The 20,449-nt window shown below is 32.3% G+C and overlaps 1 protein-coding gene across 2 annotated transcripts in view; it reads right to left on the minus strand.

The window, feature by feature from the left end:
- The window catches only part of LOC130450063 (protein groucho), a 402,798-nt gene that overhangs the window by 155,553 nt on the left and 226,796 nt on the right, over nt 1-20,449 (minus strand). For both annotated transcript variants that reach the window (XM_056788230.1, XM_056788231.1), the window contains exon 2: nt 8,775-8,872. In XM_056788230.1, the coding sequence (XP_056644208.1) occupies nt 8,775-8,872 (98 nt within the window). The remainder of the gene's footprint in view (nt 1-8,774; nt 8,873-20,449) is intronic.

The following is a 20,449-nucleotide window of genomic DNA, read 5'->3' on the forward strand; positions in this document are numbered from 1 at the left end:
TTGCTGAGATCTACGTTCATAGTGTTAATACATCTTCGGAAAGTTGGTCTGGCAACTCTACTCTAATAAGCTAATATCATTCTTCAACTTCAAAAGTAGTAAGATACTTGCCGTATTTAAAAGTGGTCATACAAGTCTTAAAGATGATCCAAGTTATGGATTAAAAATGCATCAACGTAGTAACACATATACAATAATAAAAAATTTGATTATAAGATTAACAGAGGAAGATTCGGTAGAATCCCTAGGCATTAAACCCGAAACATAAACATATTCGTATGCGATTTTCTCAATCTTTGGAGAGTTCTAGCAAGATAAAAAGGATTTTTGCGTCGTTTTATAATTGTCGGTTAAATTACCATTATCTTGAAGTAAACAAGAGGCTGAAAAATTTTGCGTACCCAGTATTACGACTTCAAAATTGAGGTTCAGAAATTGGACAAGAATGTGTAGTTTTTTTGGGATGCTTGTACGCCGCATGCCAACATGCGTTTCTGCTTCAGAAGTATCTTCTTTATTTGATTGATATTTCTTTATTTCTAGATGTTTTTCTGATCTGAAAACAGCAGTAGTCACTTGGAGCTAAATCTAAAGAATATAGTGGGTGCGAGAGCATTCATTGTCTTGGCGAAAGAGTATTTTTTTCTTCTGTATAAAAAGAAGTTTATTTGTTTCCTTTTTCAATTGAACCAATAGTAATAGTCATTATGTATATATGATAATGTTGCTCTTCTTAATTACTACCTCTCACGGCTTCGGTAATAAAATAAACCAAGCAGCATGTTATCAGAAAATAAAACAAAGAAAGAATACGATAGAAAATTCTTAGATATCTCACCCAATAAGAAATAACTATTTGTTCGCCATTGCGAAACTTTGTACGCAAAAAATTTTGAACCACACCTGTGGCTTGATTTATTATTGAATACTAATAATTATCCGAATTCGTGATATTCCTCGTCAAAATTACCCACATGTATCTCGAATTTCTTGTAGTTCCTGAAGCGATAAAGCCCACAGCTTGCGTGTTAATCTCGAAGGTGAATCACATTCTTTAAAAAAATTATTAAATAATATTTTCAGCGAACAACGGTTCGAAGATGAAATGATTTTATATGAAATTGATGTATTTAGTTTTTTCTTATTTCAGATCATGTCAAATTTTGTTTTGATTAATAATATGATCCCTTTAATTGTATATTCGCCCTTTTTGAGCAGAGAAATAGAAAAAGACTTCTAAACGTTCTATAAATCTACAAAGAACAATTGAGGTAAATAGTACCTATGCAGATCAATCAATAAGTTGCCGTGGCGTCGTCCCATTAATCATTTAAAACAGTCCTACTTAAAATACACACATAAATACTTCATAATCTGCTATAAGCAGTAAAAATAAATTGTATTTGGGCTAGCTCTAAATTGGTATGAATTAGAGCAATAAATGGACCTCTACGAAAAAAGAAAGACTCTTCGATATGTGCTGATCGATGCCAGTTAGACGGTGATGGCGGAAATTGTTCGCGTGTGTCGATTGATAATTATTGAGGAGTATTATTAATTATTGAGTCCAGTATTTTAAAAAATATGAGTAGGTTAAAGGCAAATTTAAGTATACGTCAAAAAGTGAGATCGAATCAGAAAGTTCAACTCGACTTGGTACGGAAAAAATAATTGGATTTGTGGGTGTTAAGTGATACAAGTTTTTTTTTCATGTGTTTTGTTTGGTGGCCCCGAAATGACACGGAAGATTTAGGACACATTCATAAAAAAATTAAAAATTGAAACAAACGATATAAGTATAGTCTAGTGGACAAACCGGTGCTATAGATCTTTACTTTTGATAGCTGCTATTAGGAAAGTAAAGTTTTGGGAATATAACAGTTTACCCCGGGTTTTAATTATTAATGGCCGAATTATCAAGATTACAAAATGGCTGGTAAGGAAAAGAGATTTACTCACCTGAGATTTCATCCAGATAACAAAACCACTTTTAGAGAACTCTTTGCAATACAGCTTCGTTTATCATGATGAGTATGCGTTTTTATAATTCAAGAAATGTAGAATAGGGAACACATGCACATGTAAGTATTTTTAAATTGTTCACCATAATTTCGAATCTAAAGTAAAAATCGAGTAAACGCAACCACGACAACAAAAGCTAGATGTTTGGATTGTCTACTCCACAGGAAAATAATTAATTTTATATTTTTAAATGGAAATCCAGCTTCACATTTATTTAGGAATTTTTTGACCGAATCACACTATTTTTAATCAACATTTAATGGTTTAATCTCCTTCTTTATTTAAAATATGTATATCATCTAATTATAATAACATTCCATGATAAATTAATGGAATTAGAGATAAAAACGTGTGTTTAAAATGCTTTTCCTATTCCCTTCAATACTGGTGGTATACTATACGTTCTACAGTGTTAATACTATTTCTAAATCCTGCATTGGAAAATTAGTTATAGATAGCTAATTCAATTTTCAATAGTAGAAAAAAGTAAATTTTTGTCGACTACATCAATTTATTACTATTTATATCTATAACAAATCGCTATGTGTATCACTGATGAAGTGTTTATTTTATAGTAGTTCTCAATATAAAACTACTACATATTTGGATGAATATCATGAATCATTTAAATACACATGAACACTTCTAAGTAAAACCGAAAGAAAGGTAAGTCAACTAATAATGTTTTATTAGCAAACTTGATATTGTACAGGACCGCATTCGACTAAAGAAATATATATAAAAATTAACATATAAAAAACTAGGAAACATGTATTTCTATCTCATTAACTTCAAAATTTATAGGAAGAGAAATTACAGGGAAAAAAACAAAACAACAGAAATTTACAAGAAATGTTCAAATTACAATGCCTGACAAATTGATCAATTTAATAATAAAAAGAGTGTGTACATAATTGGCAAATGGTATATATATCATAGAAGAATATAAATTCAGATTTTCTGACACGGGGTAAAGCTACCTGTATGACAAATTAATAAAAAAAGTTCATGATCATATTTTAATATGGATGGCTCATTCTGTATTGGTCTTATAAGGATGAGAATTTATTATTCCGTCGTATTAACAGCGTGCTTGTAGTAGAGTACTGAATACAAATATATCTCATATAAAAAACATTAAAATGTAATCACAAATAGTAGGTTCATTATTATTTCAGAAAAACAATTTAATACATATTTGCGATTGTATCTTTGTATTGTATTTTCCACTTAGCTTCCTAGAACTGTGTTGAAAACAAGTAGTCCTTTTATTGCTGATACTTCAATTACTTCAATCCTCCTCTATATGTGTTCGGAATTATCAGATTCTGTTGTGCTTTGCATTCAGCAACCTTCAGAATATCAAGTTGTCTTTCGCATCAGTGTCCATTCAAGCGATATGTCCTGTAATAAACTCCGTTCGTGCAGAGTTGAGTCTCTTCCTTTGCTAGTTTTATCAGCAATCTTATTTTCTACCTCGATGTATCTTTGCAACTATGGAGTAAGTATGTTAGTCCGGTCCATTTCGTTGAGTATTCCTAAAAATTACTAAGCCATTTTGGAACTAATTACAGTTGAGCTCAGAGCTTTAATGCTTGCGTAGCTATCCGATATGATTATCATTTCCTTGCCTTCTATATTTCTTATTCATGTTGCACTGTTACAATATTATTGTAATGATATGATATACATGTAGGGATGACGTGAAAATGACCCCATACGACCCCTTGTTCCTGAGTTGCACGCCTTTAAATTTACTTACGGGAGTAACACGATGTTCGACAGTATGCATTAGAAATGTTTGATGGTGTTTTAATACATGCTGGAAGTATTTTCAATGAATAATTACAATTTATGATAATTTTCTTCAGAATGTCTCCTTATGGCGAACTGTTTCCTTGGCATGTACATCGATCTAAAAAAGTACATATCTCCTAAACCATAAATTTTATCGAGTTAAACAAAGGGTTGTTAAAAAATCCATCTTTGCTATCTTTAGGTTGGACAGGTTGTCCCTGTAAAAGTTACGAATTATTAACCATTTTCATGAGCCGTCCCTGGCCTTCATATATTAGTGTAGAATTATTTATTCCGTCAACCATGGACATACGTAATCATCTATTGAAAATCCATAATGTTCGAATGTAAAATTTAGAAAATATTTAAGTTCTGATTTCGCAACTTTAAAGATCTATAACTCAGAAATGAGGGGTCGTTTGAGAAAAATTTGTCAGAGCATTATTTTGACGTCATCTACTCACTCCAGAATTTTTTGCATTAAGTCTCGGAACACCCTCTGTATCAAACAAAGTAAAAGATCATACAATGAAACGATTCTTTCATATGGCGTGATTTTTTTTTCTTTACTTTACTCAATCTTTACCTTTATTCATAACTAACCATTACATCTTGGTTTTAAACATTTTTCGTATTTCCAAAAAAACCTTGCACCATTTTAATAAATTATTTTTTAGATACCAAATCTTCCTGGTTTTCCAATAAAAAAAGCCTTTGCTTAGCTTCACTTATATGTAAAAAGAATCCTTTGAAATATTTGAATACCTTAATACAAAAAAATCCAACACAATACAATTAGTTTTGTATATTTCTCATTTGGTTCTCATTTGGCTTTTTACTGGCTACAGCATGAGTCTTAATAAACTGAAACTAACAACTTTAACCCCAAGTGAAAATTCTACGGTCAAAAGTGGCATGAAGGTAAAATACATGGCAGCTCAATAACTAAGGAAAAAAGCTGAAATACTGTCAAGATATGACTAAGCAGAAATTTCTCTTGCAGACAAAGAGTAGTCGCGCTTTCTGATATAAAAGAAGAACAGTGTCGTGACAAGAACATGGGTGATCAGGACCTAGCTTAGACGATATAGTCGTGGAATTTTCAAAATCACTGGAACAGCTATAATTGGTAAATATTAGAAGCTCCATAATCTTGTGTTTAAGAAGGTTGCAGAGTTTTTTATCGGATTTTGTAGCAAAATGTCGAGACTGCTTACTAGATAAATCGCTCATTTTTAAAAATTAAAAGAGTCATCGTGGTATGCACAGTAAAGAGTGATTAACAATATGACAAGTATTGAAAAACTTGTACCATTAGTTATAGGGCTGAATAACTTCGTTGTTTTTCGAGGTGTGAATCTCTACCACTAGACTATGATACCAGTAAGAAAGTTGACAATAAAATGAGGAAACGAAAAAAATTACTTTCCGTTGACAATTGTACAGCTCACAACCTAATTCTGCCATTGAATGATAAGTGATATGGACAAGTCTGCTTCGCCTAATAACATTTTCTTTTACTGCTTCTAAAGCTGACGATTTCCAATGGTACAAGAAACTTTAGAAGAAACTTTTGAGCCGGACCTGACCTTAGAAGCCGATTAAAATAAAGTGTAAAATTTAGAAGTTCAATTTGAGGATGATGGTATTATATGTAATGAAGGAATAGTTACTAATGGAACATTAACAGTTAATCAAAATGAAAATGACGATAATGTCAACCAAAATGATAGTATCATCTGGATTCTACAGTTGTTGAACCATTCATATAAAATAAAGCAGCCAAACATACATATTTCATATCTCGAACTTCTGGTTAAGTCGAAGTTTTTTGCGTTTCCATTGAGATTCGAGATACTGTATTAATATTGAACTTTGGAAAAATTATTCTTTTGGTGATTATTCTTCTAATATCATGTTATTAGATGCGAAGTTCTAACAAATTATCCATACAGAAATATAAAAGTATATATTCACAAATAAAAGAGAATTTCATACAGCAAGGTGGATAATATAGAGTTGGGATGAAAGACAATTATATATATTGTTTGTATATGAATTTTTCTTCGAGTGAAACGTTCAATTTTGTCGACTATACAAACGCTAATTTTTTTGTTATCAACAAGTAAACAGAGTAAAATGGTTAGATATATAATTAATTGCCCATATTCGTTTCAGTATTAAGTAAATGGTATAAAATAATTTTTCAAAACTCACAAAATGATAAAAACAAACCAGGTGAGGAGACAAAATGAAAATAACGGTATATCAGTTTTTATACATAGAATCTGTAGATAATATAATTTGCAGCCGTCGCGGCAACAAATAAATTTATTGAAAGCTCTCGCCTATTAGGGGTGTAGACACTACTAGGAATCTTCTCTTTAGTATATATCGGTATTGATTATATTCTGGAGAAACCGTCCAATTCCTATAATACTGGAACATAATAGAGAATCTGAAGATTAATACAAATTTAATTGGAACATGTGAGGTTCCAATATAATCCGGAAGTTTGTTATAAAAAATGTTATTATTAAGTTACAAAGTTGAAATTTTTTACAGTTTATGTAGATATTCTACACACTTTTTCATCACTCCGGAAGCTTTCGAATTCCTTTTTTTTTAAAAATCACTCAGTTTGCCATGTAACCATTCGTGCATGCAGGATTCTACATCCGCATTGCTGTCTAATCGCCAAGTACCTCTTTCAATGAACCAAATAAATAAAAGTCGCATGGCGATAAATAGGGCTTATAAGAAGACTGTTCCAGTGTTTCCCAACCCAATTCGCGGAGACACGTCCAAACTTCCCAGCGCTGACGTTCTCATCGGTAACACTTGTTCTGGGGTGCCGCGCATGTGGCATGTTTGCCACCACTCCTCGGCCTTTTTGGAACGCGTAAGAATAACTATAAATTTGAGTGTTTGAGAGTAATTTTTAATCATTTCCGCGGATTTTACAGTATTTTTTATCAAAAAGCGAATAATGATGCATTGGGCAACAGACGCTGGTATATCCTTCCCGCTCATGGCTGTTCTGTACTCTTCGTAAAAGACTAATGTAGCATCCAGTTTGAACACTTTTACGACACTAAATTTTTTGCGCGTTTATTCAAAAATTCGGGTTTATATTTGAACCACCCTCGTATTATAAAATAAAAACACTAGAAATCAACTAACTCTTGTAACCAACGAGAATGTGAAGTAGAGCTGGAGGAATTTTTGTTTGGGAGAGGTTTTTGACATGACAAATGTAAGAAAAAATTTAATTAGTCGAAAAATTCAGTTAGTTCAGTAACGTTATACCGCCCTGATTGGTGGTCGCACTAACGTTATATATATGAAGAATAAATAGGTTCTAGAATGTTATTTTTTAACCTCTCCATTTAATAACACCATTCAATTTATGATGAAGGTATAGTTATTAAGAGTTAATCACAAACTCACTTCGCCAACAAGAAACGTATATACAATGGATTGAAAAACATTTGATATATATTTAAATTCAAAGGAAGTCATGGTCTATGCGGGCTTGATTGACGTCCGTCAATATGTTAAATCTTTGGTCTTCAACCAATTAAAAACAATCAGGCCTAAATAGTCAGTCATAAATCTTATTTTTACAGTTGGTAACTACTTAAGTCCCAGACAGTAGCGTGTATTCCGTAGCATCTGTATACTTTATTTAGTTCGGTTCTGTTTTGTAGACCATAGGAAAATTAACTTCTCAAAATAGAATTAGAAATAGAATTGCACATATAAGTGAGAATATTATCACATATGAATTTAACTACAAAGACTTACAAATATATACCCAAAAAAATGTATTTGATTCTCTAAAAAGGAAAATATTCAGCAATCTAGTAGTAAGAATTGCATATTTATCAAAATGATTTTTGAATTATACTGAAAATAGAAAAACTTGGAAGGATAAATTATTCCTTGATTATCATGAAGACATGACAGCAAACTTATTGGAAAACTGTTTTAGAAAACAACTTCTGCATAATATTCGACTAGACAGTAAAGATTATGGAAAACGCACCCGTATGTAGCCTAAAAGTACTAAAAAAAATTACAGGGTACAAAAGGTGCTCTGTTCATGTCTGTAACCCTGTTTAAACACCCATGTAGGTAGGTTTTGCTATGCGTTCTTCAATATTAACTAGTAAAAAAATGTGCTTATAGATAACGTCGTTCAATCCCTCAATCTTTAAACACTGTTCTTTCATTGTAAATGGAAGAATCATATTTACAAGCTTTGAACATATATAGTCTTACTTTCATATGTCAATGTTCCAAATACCAAAGGCCCGCACTCGGCCTAGTAAGCCGCAATGTAATCGTCCAAGATATTATTCAACTGAGCGGTGGACGAGTAATTTTGAGTCATTGGATAGAATCATGTTCTATTTTCTCGGCCGAGTAGACACTCTCCACCACTCATCCACTCGATCGTTCGGAGTTCGCCTTTCAAGTCGGCCAGTATGATTATGGCGGGTCTTCTATTGCCACTATTAGATTTTTCAATCAGTGAACCAATCAAATACTTTCTCCCTTGCAATTTTTTTTTCGTTTTGAAAATGTTCAAGTGTCAAGTAAAGTTCATTCGAGAATAGAAAAACATTTCAAATCAACTGCTTACAGCTATGAATTTACTCGGATTCGGTCAGGCAGAAGTGAAAAAGGAAATAAAGAATTTGAGATCGACCTGGAACTAAGAAAAAAGTATAAGCAAATGATGAAAACATTCAACTTTTTTCTTTTATCATTTCACGGGGTTAACATCGCGGAACACATCTGATAAATGCCTCGCTTTGACCAGCTAGAATGTAATCACCTACTCGCCGCATCGAACTACCGAGTAGTTAGCCGAGCAAGTAAGCAGGTGTACCCATAAGGGTAGCGAATACCTCCACTAATAGATGTAAAAATTATAATATTTTACTTACGTGTGATATTGGGCTTGCAGAAAATTAAATTCTTCTTTTATCCTTTCTAAAGTGTCTGCTATTGTAAATTTGATTTGACCACCTTGTGGTGGTGGACCCTGTAACAAAAAATGGAATTTTGATTATTGATAATTTTTTATTAGAACAAAGTAAAAGGGAGCATAAAATTTGATTCAATCTTCGACAAATTACTATTCTTGGCTAGCAATATACTTATTCCACCGTCGAATAAATTACTGATAGATTTCCTCAGAGGTTTCTTTCAGAATGACTATGCTATGTCTTGTCTTCTTAATGACGGGTAGATTGTAAAAACGTGTTCGTTTTAATAAGGGAAAACCGGGCGAGACTTATTCATCTTTCAGCATTGTATTTGAATTTAGCGGACAAAACGTCAATGCGTCATTCTGTGACTCAAATAATTTTGTAAGATTCCAAATATACAGTGCTTTTCAGATAAAAGTATCCACCTTTAATAACGTTTGTAATACTGGTATTTAGAAAAAATCCAAAAACACGTCAATTTATGTTGGAAGGGGCAAGCATTATGGCATATTTAAACTTACTGGAAAAGCCACTCCCTCACCCCCAGCAGCATCCCCTTTATTTTTTTAAATTACTTGTCATATTTTTTATGTAAAATTTGGATACTCCTCTTTGAGCTGATATCAAAAATGTATAATACTTGTAGGTTAAAGTGGTTAGTTTATGAGATAAACAATTTTTCTTTTAAGAGCACAAATTTTACTTATTATTTACTTTCACCTTATTTGCCTGTACTAAAATGGGTTGTACAACAGTTTAAACTCTTTAATCTTTTTAACTGTGCTATGTATTATGAAGTTACAATAAGTGTTCAAAATGAGTACTATTCACTTCCATACAATGGTATCTATTTTGAAATGCCTCTCTGACATTGCTTAATACGGCTGGATTTAATTGTCGACATTCATTTTCTATCCTCTCTCGTAAATCATCCAGAGATTCTGGTTGGGTAGCATAAACTTTTGTTTTTAAATACCCCCATAAAAAGAAGTCTAGGGGTGTTAAATTCGGTGACCTAGGTGGCCACTCCATCATCTGCCCCCTTCTACCTATCCAACGAGCGGGGAATGTTTCGTTTAAAAATTGTCGGACAGGCATAGCATAGTGTGGGGGAGCTGCGTCTTGTTGAAATACCAGTAAATCTTCGGAAAGGTTATCATCATTTTCTATTATTGTTGTAATACGTGGGTCAACCCCTTCCCTGAGTAACTCAAGATATGATTCACCATTTAAATTTCCGTTGATGAAGAAAGGTCCAACAATGTGGTCACCTAGGATACCACACCAAACGTTTAACTTTTGGGGATGTTGTGTATGGAATTCACGCATAATATGTGGATCACTTTCAGCCCAATATCTACAATTATGCCTACTTACTAAGCCATTTAATGACCATGAGCATTCATCAGAAAAGCAAATATTGTTTAACAATTGTGGATCAAAATCATCTTCATTCAACTCGTGCACCAACTTAACTTTGTATGGGTGGTACTTGAATTTATGTAGAACTCGGAAAACTGTAGAAGATGAAAGACCGATCGCTCTACTTATTGTTGACAACGATTGAGGTTGTTGAGCCTCTAAGCTGACTTGCCCTAAAATTGCCACTTGGATTGCTTCGTTATTTACGAGTCCCTCTCGCTTATGCACTTTATTGCAAACAGACCCTGTTGTGGTAAATTTCTCCATCAGTTGAATTACATACTTATGAGTTGCATGTCTTCCGTCGTGTAATTCGTTAAATATTCTAGCAGCAGCTCTTGCACAATTATTATTTTGGTAGTATAAACCTACAATTTCAATTCTTTCTTGCAAAGAGTAAACCATTTCAGAGAAACAAAATAAATAATGTATCAAATTACACTATCAATAGTGACTACAAATTCTAGTTGACAATGTCAAACTTTAATAAAAAGTAGAGTTTTTTGTCGTTTGGATTTTTTAAGTAGAATAAATAGCACAGTTAAAAAGATTAAAGAGTTTGAACTGTTGTACAACCCATTTTAGTACAGGCAAATAAGGTGAAAGTAAATAATAAGTAAAATTTGTGCTCTTAAAAGAAAAATTGTTTATCTCATAAACTAACCACTTTAACCTACAAGTATTATACATTTTTGAAATCAGCTCAAAGAGCAGTATCCAAATTTTACATAAAAAATATGACAAGTAATTTAAAAAAATAAAGGGGATGCTGCTAGGGGTGAGGGGGTGGCTTTTCCAGTAAGTTTAAATAAGCCATAATGCTTGCCCCTTCCAACATAAATTGACGTGTTTTTGGATTTTTTCTAAATACCAGTATTACAAAAGTTATTAAAGGTGGATACTTTTATCTGAAAAGCACTGTATATGCAAAGTCATAGTATTTCTTTAGTTTCAATATGGTTTACTTTATTTATTTGTGTGTTATGATGTCTATGATAGATCTGTCATGGATGTCACAAATGTCACTGTCACAAGTGTCAATTTTGATTTATTAGAATAAGATAATAGAGGTTAATTAATGTAGGTCAAGAAATATTGCTTATTTAAGAAAGAGTTGAAGAAATACACATTAAAAAATGTCGTTTCTTTGTTTTTAGGTGAGATTTAGTTGTAATGTAAATGTAATGTAATGTAAATGTAATATAAAACAGTTTATTAACATCACTTATGTAGTGCATTTGTCATAAAAATAAAATCTTTGTTTTTTAGAGCAACACATGTGTTTATTTCAATTAATTTGAAAATAATCTCAAATATAAATGTTTTTTATCCATACAATATCTAGCTATATGTGAAATTAAAATGTTTCAACAATTAAACGGCTTAACTAACTCCATCAATTCGTCTCAAAAAGTTTTGAATTTGTTTTGTAATGTTTGAATGAATATGAAAATGGTGAATACAAGTCATTAATATACCATACTCCTTTGTTTACAATGTGAATGGGTATACTAAAATTAAGAGAAAAAGCTTTTAAATAAATTCCTGTTAAAATTTTCCTCTTATAACCAGAAAAATGTTGTTTCTATACAATATACAAATAAAATTTGTTAATGGTAAAGTTGGTACAGTGACTATTATAACTTTAGTGAATAAAGGTTGATATGGGCAATATTCAATTTAATAGTCTAAGAGCCAGTGAAAGGCTACCTGAATGTATTTGACCAGACCTAATTTTTGGTGTATTGAGGCCCCTATACCTACCCTACATGGAATGGGGACTCACTAAGCCTAAAGTGGTGGACGCGGCTAGTGCGCAGGTAACACAGGTATTAATTTTTAACCAATTTTGAATCCATTTGACCACGTCTGCCGTTTTGAAATTATAAAATATATTATTATTATTATCGGAAAATAACATTGGCAGACTATTATCACGCCGATTTCTTTGTAGCAGACAATTTTGAAATTTCAAAAAAAAGTCAAATTTTGAAAGTATTTGACCAGATCTGTCATTGATGTATTTTATTAATTACAGTCTAAAAAATTTATATATATCACGGCAGACGTCTACATCGCGTATAAATCTCAATAATTAACAAAATCCCAGCGACAGCCCGGTCAGATGTATATGTATTATATTCGGTAATTTACATCAATATAATTAACTTTTGAGTCACTTTATGAGAGTATTTGGAAAAATTAATTTTTTTTTTATTATATATATTATATTTCATTATTTAAATGATAAAAAGTATATATTTAAGGTTGAACAATAAATAATAAGGCAAAATGGTAATAAAAAAAAATGATAAAATTTCTCATTTCAATTTTTTCATTTCATTTCGTCAACATAAATACAAAATTGTTAAAAAAGTTTAAAAATAAATCATGCATACTTTAAAATATATATTGATATAAGTATATACATCTTAATCATCATTCATCATCATCGTCGTTATCATCATCGTCATCGGAGTCATGTTGGTCGTTAGGTGGCTCGTCCTCATCATCTAATGCGTCAGACTCTGCAAAAATAAAACGTTAGTCGTAAAATATAAATAAATTGATCGGAAAATATTCTAGAAAGGATATATTTTTATAAACTTACCAGAAACTTTGGTGATTAAGTCACCCACAAAAGATGGAAGTTGGTCACCTTCGAACCATTTGAAGGTATATGCGTTGTCTTGCTCATCCCAACCATACTTCAATGGGTCTAAAGTTGTCGGTTGTAATTTGGAAGCATTTCTCCACAGAGAAGAAATGTAGTGGGCCCTCAAAAATTGTTGGTAAAGCTCAGTCTTACATGGTGGTATTGAGCTTGCGTCAAAATTTTGAATTTTCTTCTGAAAATTTTCATTGATGTCTGAGGCTTTATAGTTTCTAACAAACATCTGAAACCTGGCATCGTCTACATCAGTAGATTTTTTGGCATTGTATAGCTGGCAGGTGAACTCTTGAATAGTGTTAAATAGCTGTTGTAGTTGATCTTCTGTTAAATTATCTTCACCAAGTGTAGCAAATGCTTGTTGAAATCCAGAATTTTTCTTCAGTAAAGTAAAGGGTCTTCTTTTCCCTTTGTTAAAGAATGCTGGATTAAAGTCGCATCCAGTAAATGCATGGAAACCGATTAAACTTTTAGCTAATAGTTCACCAAGTTCTCTATAAATTTTTTTGATGTCAATGTATCTTTCATTATTTCCTGTTCCACTGAGCATCCAAATATTAGAATGAGGGTTCTTTAAATGTGACATATTACCAATCATTAGAATTAAAATGTTGGTATCTGAGGCCCTAATGACAATGTTTGTCTGCTCTGCGATATAAGAAGCATGATAGATAATTTTTGTATCAGCTTCTTCATGTGAAGTACAACATAAATCTTCCACAACACTCGATTCTACTGTATCATCAACAACTTGATACAATTCACAATTCCGAAAATTTAAATAAATCTGTCGGTTACCCAAAAATGATTTTACTTCCTCAGTAGACCAATGCTTTATAAAAAATTCAACAATAGCTTCCTTAAAATTGGTGTTTTTCAATTCTTTTGAAAAATCTGATGGTCGCACCTGATCAGGCCCAGAAATTGTGTAGTCAATCAAAGATGCTTCATGCCGTAGAAATCTTTCACTATCTTTTATTGATGGATAAAAATATTGGTCGAAGGTAACATCAATACGTCGGGCAGAATATTTTGTTATCATTTGAAGAAATTTTTTTGAAATACTCCCGAATGTTTTAGGAACTTCTTTCATTGAATGAAGAATGAAAAATCCATCAATTATAAACACATCTGTATTGCGTGGTGGTTCTTGATCAACATTTGGTACAAGACATTTTACAAGTACAGATTTGTCAATCTTACAAAAACCACCATCTAGATGACATAGAGCAAGAGGTACAGGAGTTATGGGATACGATAAAACTCTTAAAACATCAATTTGATGGTCCATAGAAATTCCCAACAAACGCCCAAATAAATCTCGCTGTAGCTTGATCTCTTGATGCTTACCTCCAATTTTTACCGACTTCTTCTTCATAAGTAGACTTGAAAAATTGTGTATCGGTGTCTTTTTTATGGCTTTTTCAAACCTATTGGAGTCAGATGCACATTCCGATATAAAAGTAGTTCGTAGCTCTTCACCTGTTTTTTCGATATTTAAAAGAAATTCACTCACTTGAGTTGATGCAGCTTTCCCAGAACCTATATTAAATAATTGATCGGGTGATAAATCTAAGCTGAAGGGGTTCACATACTGATCGAACGAGTTTATAAACTTATCAAGTTGTTGACAACTTTTCTTGATATTATGTGGCTGCAACTCTACTGAAATATCTTGCTTCTTGGTTATTCCCAACTCTTCTAACACGTGTGTGATTATAGTTGAGCGGATGTCGTGACTTCTCGCCCACCGTTGACGAGCTGAAATGGAATTAGTCAGATGTGAGATACCAGTAAGTGTTCTTGCAGCATCTGCATTGATGGTCTGTTCAAATGTAAGATCAATGGGCTGCCTTGAAAATGGTTTACTGGTACGTTTGATCCCAAAAAATCCTTTTTTAAAGTCCTCCTCTAAACCAGGATGAGTTGTATGAGCTTTCTTTAAGTTGTAATGATACTGAACAGTCCATTTTGCATAATTTTGATGGTTGAAAACAAAAAATAAATTGGTTATTTTTGGTAGAATGTCAAGATACAATTGAAAGTCTCCAGCACGAATGCTTCTGCTTAGTTGTAAATAATGATAAACAAGTTTTATGTAAATCATATAAAATTGCGATGTTTTACCATGATCATCATTTAATGTCTGCTGTTCATAAATAACATAGTCATTACAGATTTCTCTTAAACTTTCATTGTGAATAATAAGTAAATGTGTCTGACAACTTTGTAATCTTGCAAGTTCTTCTTCGATATCATCAGAAATTTTAATATTTTTAGACTTTAAAAAAGATCTGAAATGCATAATTTGTAGCCCCAAAGCCATCATTGGATGTAATCTTTTACAGCGATTGAAATGCTTGCCCTCAATAAAACTTGAAATAGATCCACTAGCAAGCATTTCGCTGTCAACCATGATGGTTGTCAAACCACAATCATTAATAAACTTTCCAATCGCCTTAAAATATGACATCATAATATGAAAAGCACCCAAGTGTATGAATAGTTTTCTAAAGGTGTTACTTTCCGTAGCTTGGATTTGCAAAGCGATTTTTGCAATAGCTAAATCGTAAGTTACTTGCATGTACTCTTGATTTAGCTCTTGCAATACTGACATGCATTGATGCATAGTAGCCAAAACAACTGCATTACTTGTTGGAGATTCATTAATCGGAGTTAAGTAGGAAATTAATTGCTGAGGACTATCATCGGTTATTATTTTACTGTTGAAACCAGTCCACATAGGGGTATTGGGCAGCCCAAAAGCGTGACTTAACATCCAAATAATGTCAATTTGATCGTAAAGACTCTTATGCACTATTAAATTAATCTCTTCCTCACTTTGAATTTCAATATTAGTCGTTTTTTTCAGCTTTTTAGCGCACTGTGGCAATTCATGTTGGACTGCATCAAACGATCGCCTTCTACGTTTATTTCCTGTCATATCTTCAACTCGTGTTTTTTCTCGTTCTTCTTCTTCTTCGTCTTCTTCTTCTTCTAAATTGTCGTGTACAATATTTTGGTATATTATACCAACTGTATCGTGAAGAGTATCTTTTCCATTCCTAGTCTCAACAAATCTATCATAATTGTCGAATGCCATACCTGTCGAAAGATTCTCCTCTTTATTAATTGCCTCTGGACATATCCCGGTACGTGAAACGGAAGAAAATGTTGCTTCTGTTTCAAGCTCTTCAATTGCGCTGTAACTGATGCAATGGCCGTAACGATTGATGATATCGATAACCTTTCGACTGCTAGTAAGACTTTTTAACGCCATGCCTAAGCAGATGTGTTTCGAAGTCTTAATGTTACCATTGTGACTCATATAAATGATGTCCTGGGACAAAGATTTTACGTGGCGTTGAAAACTATCACAATTCCGATGTTTACGACCATAACCTCCGAGAATTGAAGAAAAAAATTCTGACACCATTGGTGGTGTTGAACATTCCCCATTGATCAGTCGTTGACTTGTTATGTAGTCAGGTAATTTTTTCTTCTTTATTCCCATGATCTCCTGTCGTAAAATAGCGGCGGCTGCTTGCAGTGTGTCTTGATCTTTCAAATGGGTAAATAATGAATCATCGATGGTTGTAATACCTTTAGGGGCAACTACTTTCTTGTTTTTAGAAATGAGAATTTGAATTTTATCATTGAACTTTTTGCGGATTTTTTCTTCTAAAAAGTGTGTGTTAAATATCGATTTTGTTTCCAAGCTTTCACTCAATTCATTAAACATATCTAGATACTCTTTATGTAAGTACGTTAATAAATAACAACGTCCACGTTTTACCACATTTTCTTCTATTAAATTGCATATTTCTTTATAGACCGTTTCATGTAAATCTCTAGAGATATGCCAAGAAGTACGGACAGGACTTTTAACCAAGGATCTTTTCTTGTTTCTAAAATCTTGCCGACAAACATCATGATAATGAACGTTCTGGAATTGATGACTTTGTAATTTTGACAAAGTTTCATTATAAATTTCTGTATCTACTTTGAACTTTGACAAAATACTTTTTTCAAATTGATCCTTATCTGCTGTCCGTAAAGGCTCATTTTTAGACCGGTTTTGTTTCTTTTTTTTGTTACAAAAAAAACACAATTGCGGGTTGGTTGCTATTGAAAGTTATGGATAGGTAATCGTGATTATTAGGTTTTATATTTACAAATGAAATACACAGTGGTTAACATTCATATATTAAGTCTTTATTTAAAAGACTACGTTTTCGAGAAGCGTCCTCACGCTTGAAAGAGTCGGTTTGTACTTACTAAAAATTAATAATAAAATATTTACAATGAGGTCTAAGCCTCTCCTTAAGAATCGTAAAATTACAGATGTTTTACTAAAATATATGCATTACTCCGAAAAGTAAAAGAGTCCTTTGTGTGACCCATGTGTCCGGGGTCATAAAACAGAGGTAGGACTTACTTTTCCTTTTCTAAAATATCTTTCAACTAAATGTTAAGTTTCCTTAAACATAAAATCTAAGCATAATGTTAAAATACTAAAATAAAAAATAATTTGTAAAATAGGATTCAATTTTGCCCAGAGAAATTCAACACGCCCCCTCAAAAATGAATCCCTTACATAAAAACAAACTTGTAAAAATACAGTCTACATAATAATATTTTACAACTAAAATCCTAAGTATTAAGTACTCCATACATTTCTTACAATATTATCTTTACTTGAATAAAAACCGTAATGACCCTTCTCTCAACGTAGTCCATCAACTTATATGACTCTACCTGGTCCAACATTTGTTGCTTAAGGGTTTAAGGGAAAACCCAACGTCTTATGGGAAAACCTTACCAGACCAATTTACAATAGTGTTACAAAAAAAATTCTTAAAAACCATTTCAAGTCCATTTTTGTTCTGAACTCCATAAATTTTGCCCCTGTCAGTGATTTAGTCAATACATCGGCTATCTGCTGATCTGTAGGCATATAAATTAATTTGATTAGTCCCTTTTCTACTTTATCACGAGAATAGTGATATTTTATATCGATATGTTTCGATCTTTTGTGACTTGATGGATTATTTGCAATACTTATGCATCCATTGTTATCTTCATATATTATTATAGGACCTGATATAATTATTTTTATACTCTCTGCTAGTGATCGCAACCACAGAGCTTCTCGTCTAGCCTCATACAAAGTCATATATTCAGCTTCCGGAGTAGAGCCTGCCATGGAAGTCTGCCGCTTCGTAGCCCAACAGATAGTACAATTTTCGTATAATTTAAAAAGATAACCCGTCGCACTTTTTCTATCATTAATATCACCCGCCCAATCAGCATCAGCATATCCACTTATTATATTTTTATAATGACTTCTAGTATATACTAATTTTAAATCGATTGTGCCCTTTAAATATCTTAAGATTCTTTTTAAATATTGCCATAATTTAATATTATTTTTGTTCATATATCTACTAACAATATTGACTGAAAAACTCAGATCTGGGCGAGTACAAATCATTATATACATCAAACAACCAATAATACTTCGACATGGCTTATTACAATTTTTATCTAAATTTAAAGCTTCATAATCTATTTTGTTTTCAAGAGGACTATTTTCTGGATCACAATCTTGCATTTTAAATTTTTCTAGAACTAATTTTACATACGCACTTTGATCTAATGTTATGACTGACTCTGTTCTGGAAACTCTTATACCTAGAAATAATCTTATTTCTTTAAGATCTACCATTTGAAATTTATGCATTAAATATTCTTTTAAACTATTCATCGTATCTTTATTCAGAGTGGCAATAACAAGATCATCAACATATAGTACGATATAAATATTTCTGGAAATATCCCCCAAATCTAAGATATAAATGCACCGATCTACTGGAGAATTTTGAAAATTCATTGATTTTAAAGTTTTGTCAAATACCTCAAACCAATACCGGGCTGCCTGCTTCAAACCATAAAGTGCTTTGTTTAATTTACAGACCTGACCCTTTTTACATTGAACGCCCTCAGGTACTCTCATAAAAATTTCTTCTTTTAATTTGCCATTCAAAAATGCTGTTTTTACATCCATATGGTGTAGTAACAGATTATTCTGGTTGGCAAAAGAGACAATGAATCTAAAACTAGATATTCTAGCAACTGGTGCAAAAGTTTCGTCATAGTCTACCATATATACCTGACTAAAACCTCTTGCTACTAAACGAGCTTTATATTTACAAGGACTACCAAATTCATTATTCTTAATTGTAAATACCCATTTACAGTTTACAATATTTTTATCAGTAGGTCTTGGTACTAATGTCCAAGTATTATTTGTATCAAGTGAATTAAGTTCACTTTCAATAGCTTGTTCCCATTGAACTCTATCCGGCCTATTTTTAATTTCATCAAATGACTTCGGTACAGCACTTATTATTATTTGAGCTGATAACATACATTCTTCTGGACTACCAGATTCATCATATGATATTTTAGGAAGACCTCTGATCCTGTCACTCCTCCGACGACTGGCGTCAAAATCACTATTTTCTATTTCTAGTCTTGGAAATTTATTTCTGGGATCACAGAGTACATCTGATTTCTCATTATCAGATTCATTACCTGGTTTATCATTACCAGTTTTACATACACTATCTGATTTCTCAATATAAGATACATTATCTGATTTATCATCATCAGATTTATATACACTATCTGATTTCTCAATATCAGATTTATTGAAACTATCTGGTTCATCATTACCAGATTTATTTTCCATCACTGAAACTTCAAATGAATCAGTTTCATCTGCGGAACCCTTATTTGTTCTGTCAGATTTTATACCTGGCCGAGACACCAAATAATTTGTCTCGTCCACAATAACATCCCTTACAACGGCATGTTTATGAGATTCTACATCCCATACTCTGTAATCATTTGGTTCATAACCAACCAGTACACCTTTCCAAGATTTATTATCGAATTTAGTTTTATTGAGTTTATCATGTACATATACAGTAGAACCAAATACTTTTAAATATTTAAACAAAGGCTTTTTGCTATGCCACAACTCATAAGGTGTCTTCATTATTTTTAATGCTCTACTCGGAATAATATTTATCAAGTAAGTTGCTGTTAAAACTGCATCACCCCAGAAAACTTTATCTAAACAAGATCCAGCTATCATTGACCGAGCTTTTTCTGTTATTGTTCTAACCATACGTTCAGCAGCGCCATTTAATTGAGGAGTTCGCGGAACTGTTAAATGATAAATTATGCCTTTATTTTTACAGTAATCTTTCATATCATTTGATAAATTTTCTCTACCGTTATCTATGTATAAGTAATTTAATTTGAGATTGAAATGTGATTCACTTTTCGCGACAAAATCTTTAAATACTGAAAACACCTCTGATTTATGTTTAAGCAAATATACTACACAATAATGAGTATAATGATCAAGAAATAAGACAAAATAATTTTTATCATTTAGTGCCGTCGGAGTGATTGGACCACATCAGAATGTACAATAAACAATGGTCTTCTTACATGATCTCGATTT

This window comes from Diorhabda sublineata, chromosome 11, assembly GCF_026230105.1.
Source record: "Diorhabda sublineata isolate icDioSubl1.1 chromosome 11, icDioSubl1.1, whole genome shotgun sequence".
NCBI lineage: Eukaryota > Metazoa > Arthropoda > Insecta > Coleoptera > Chrysomelidae > Diorhabda > Diorhabda sublineata.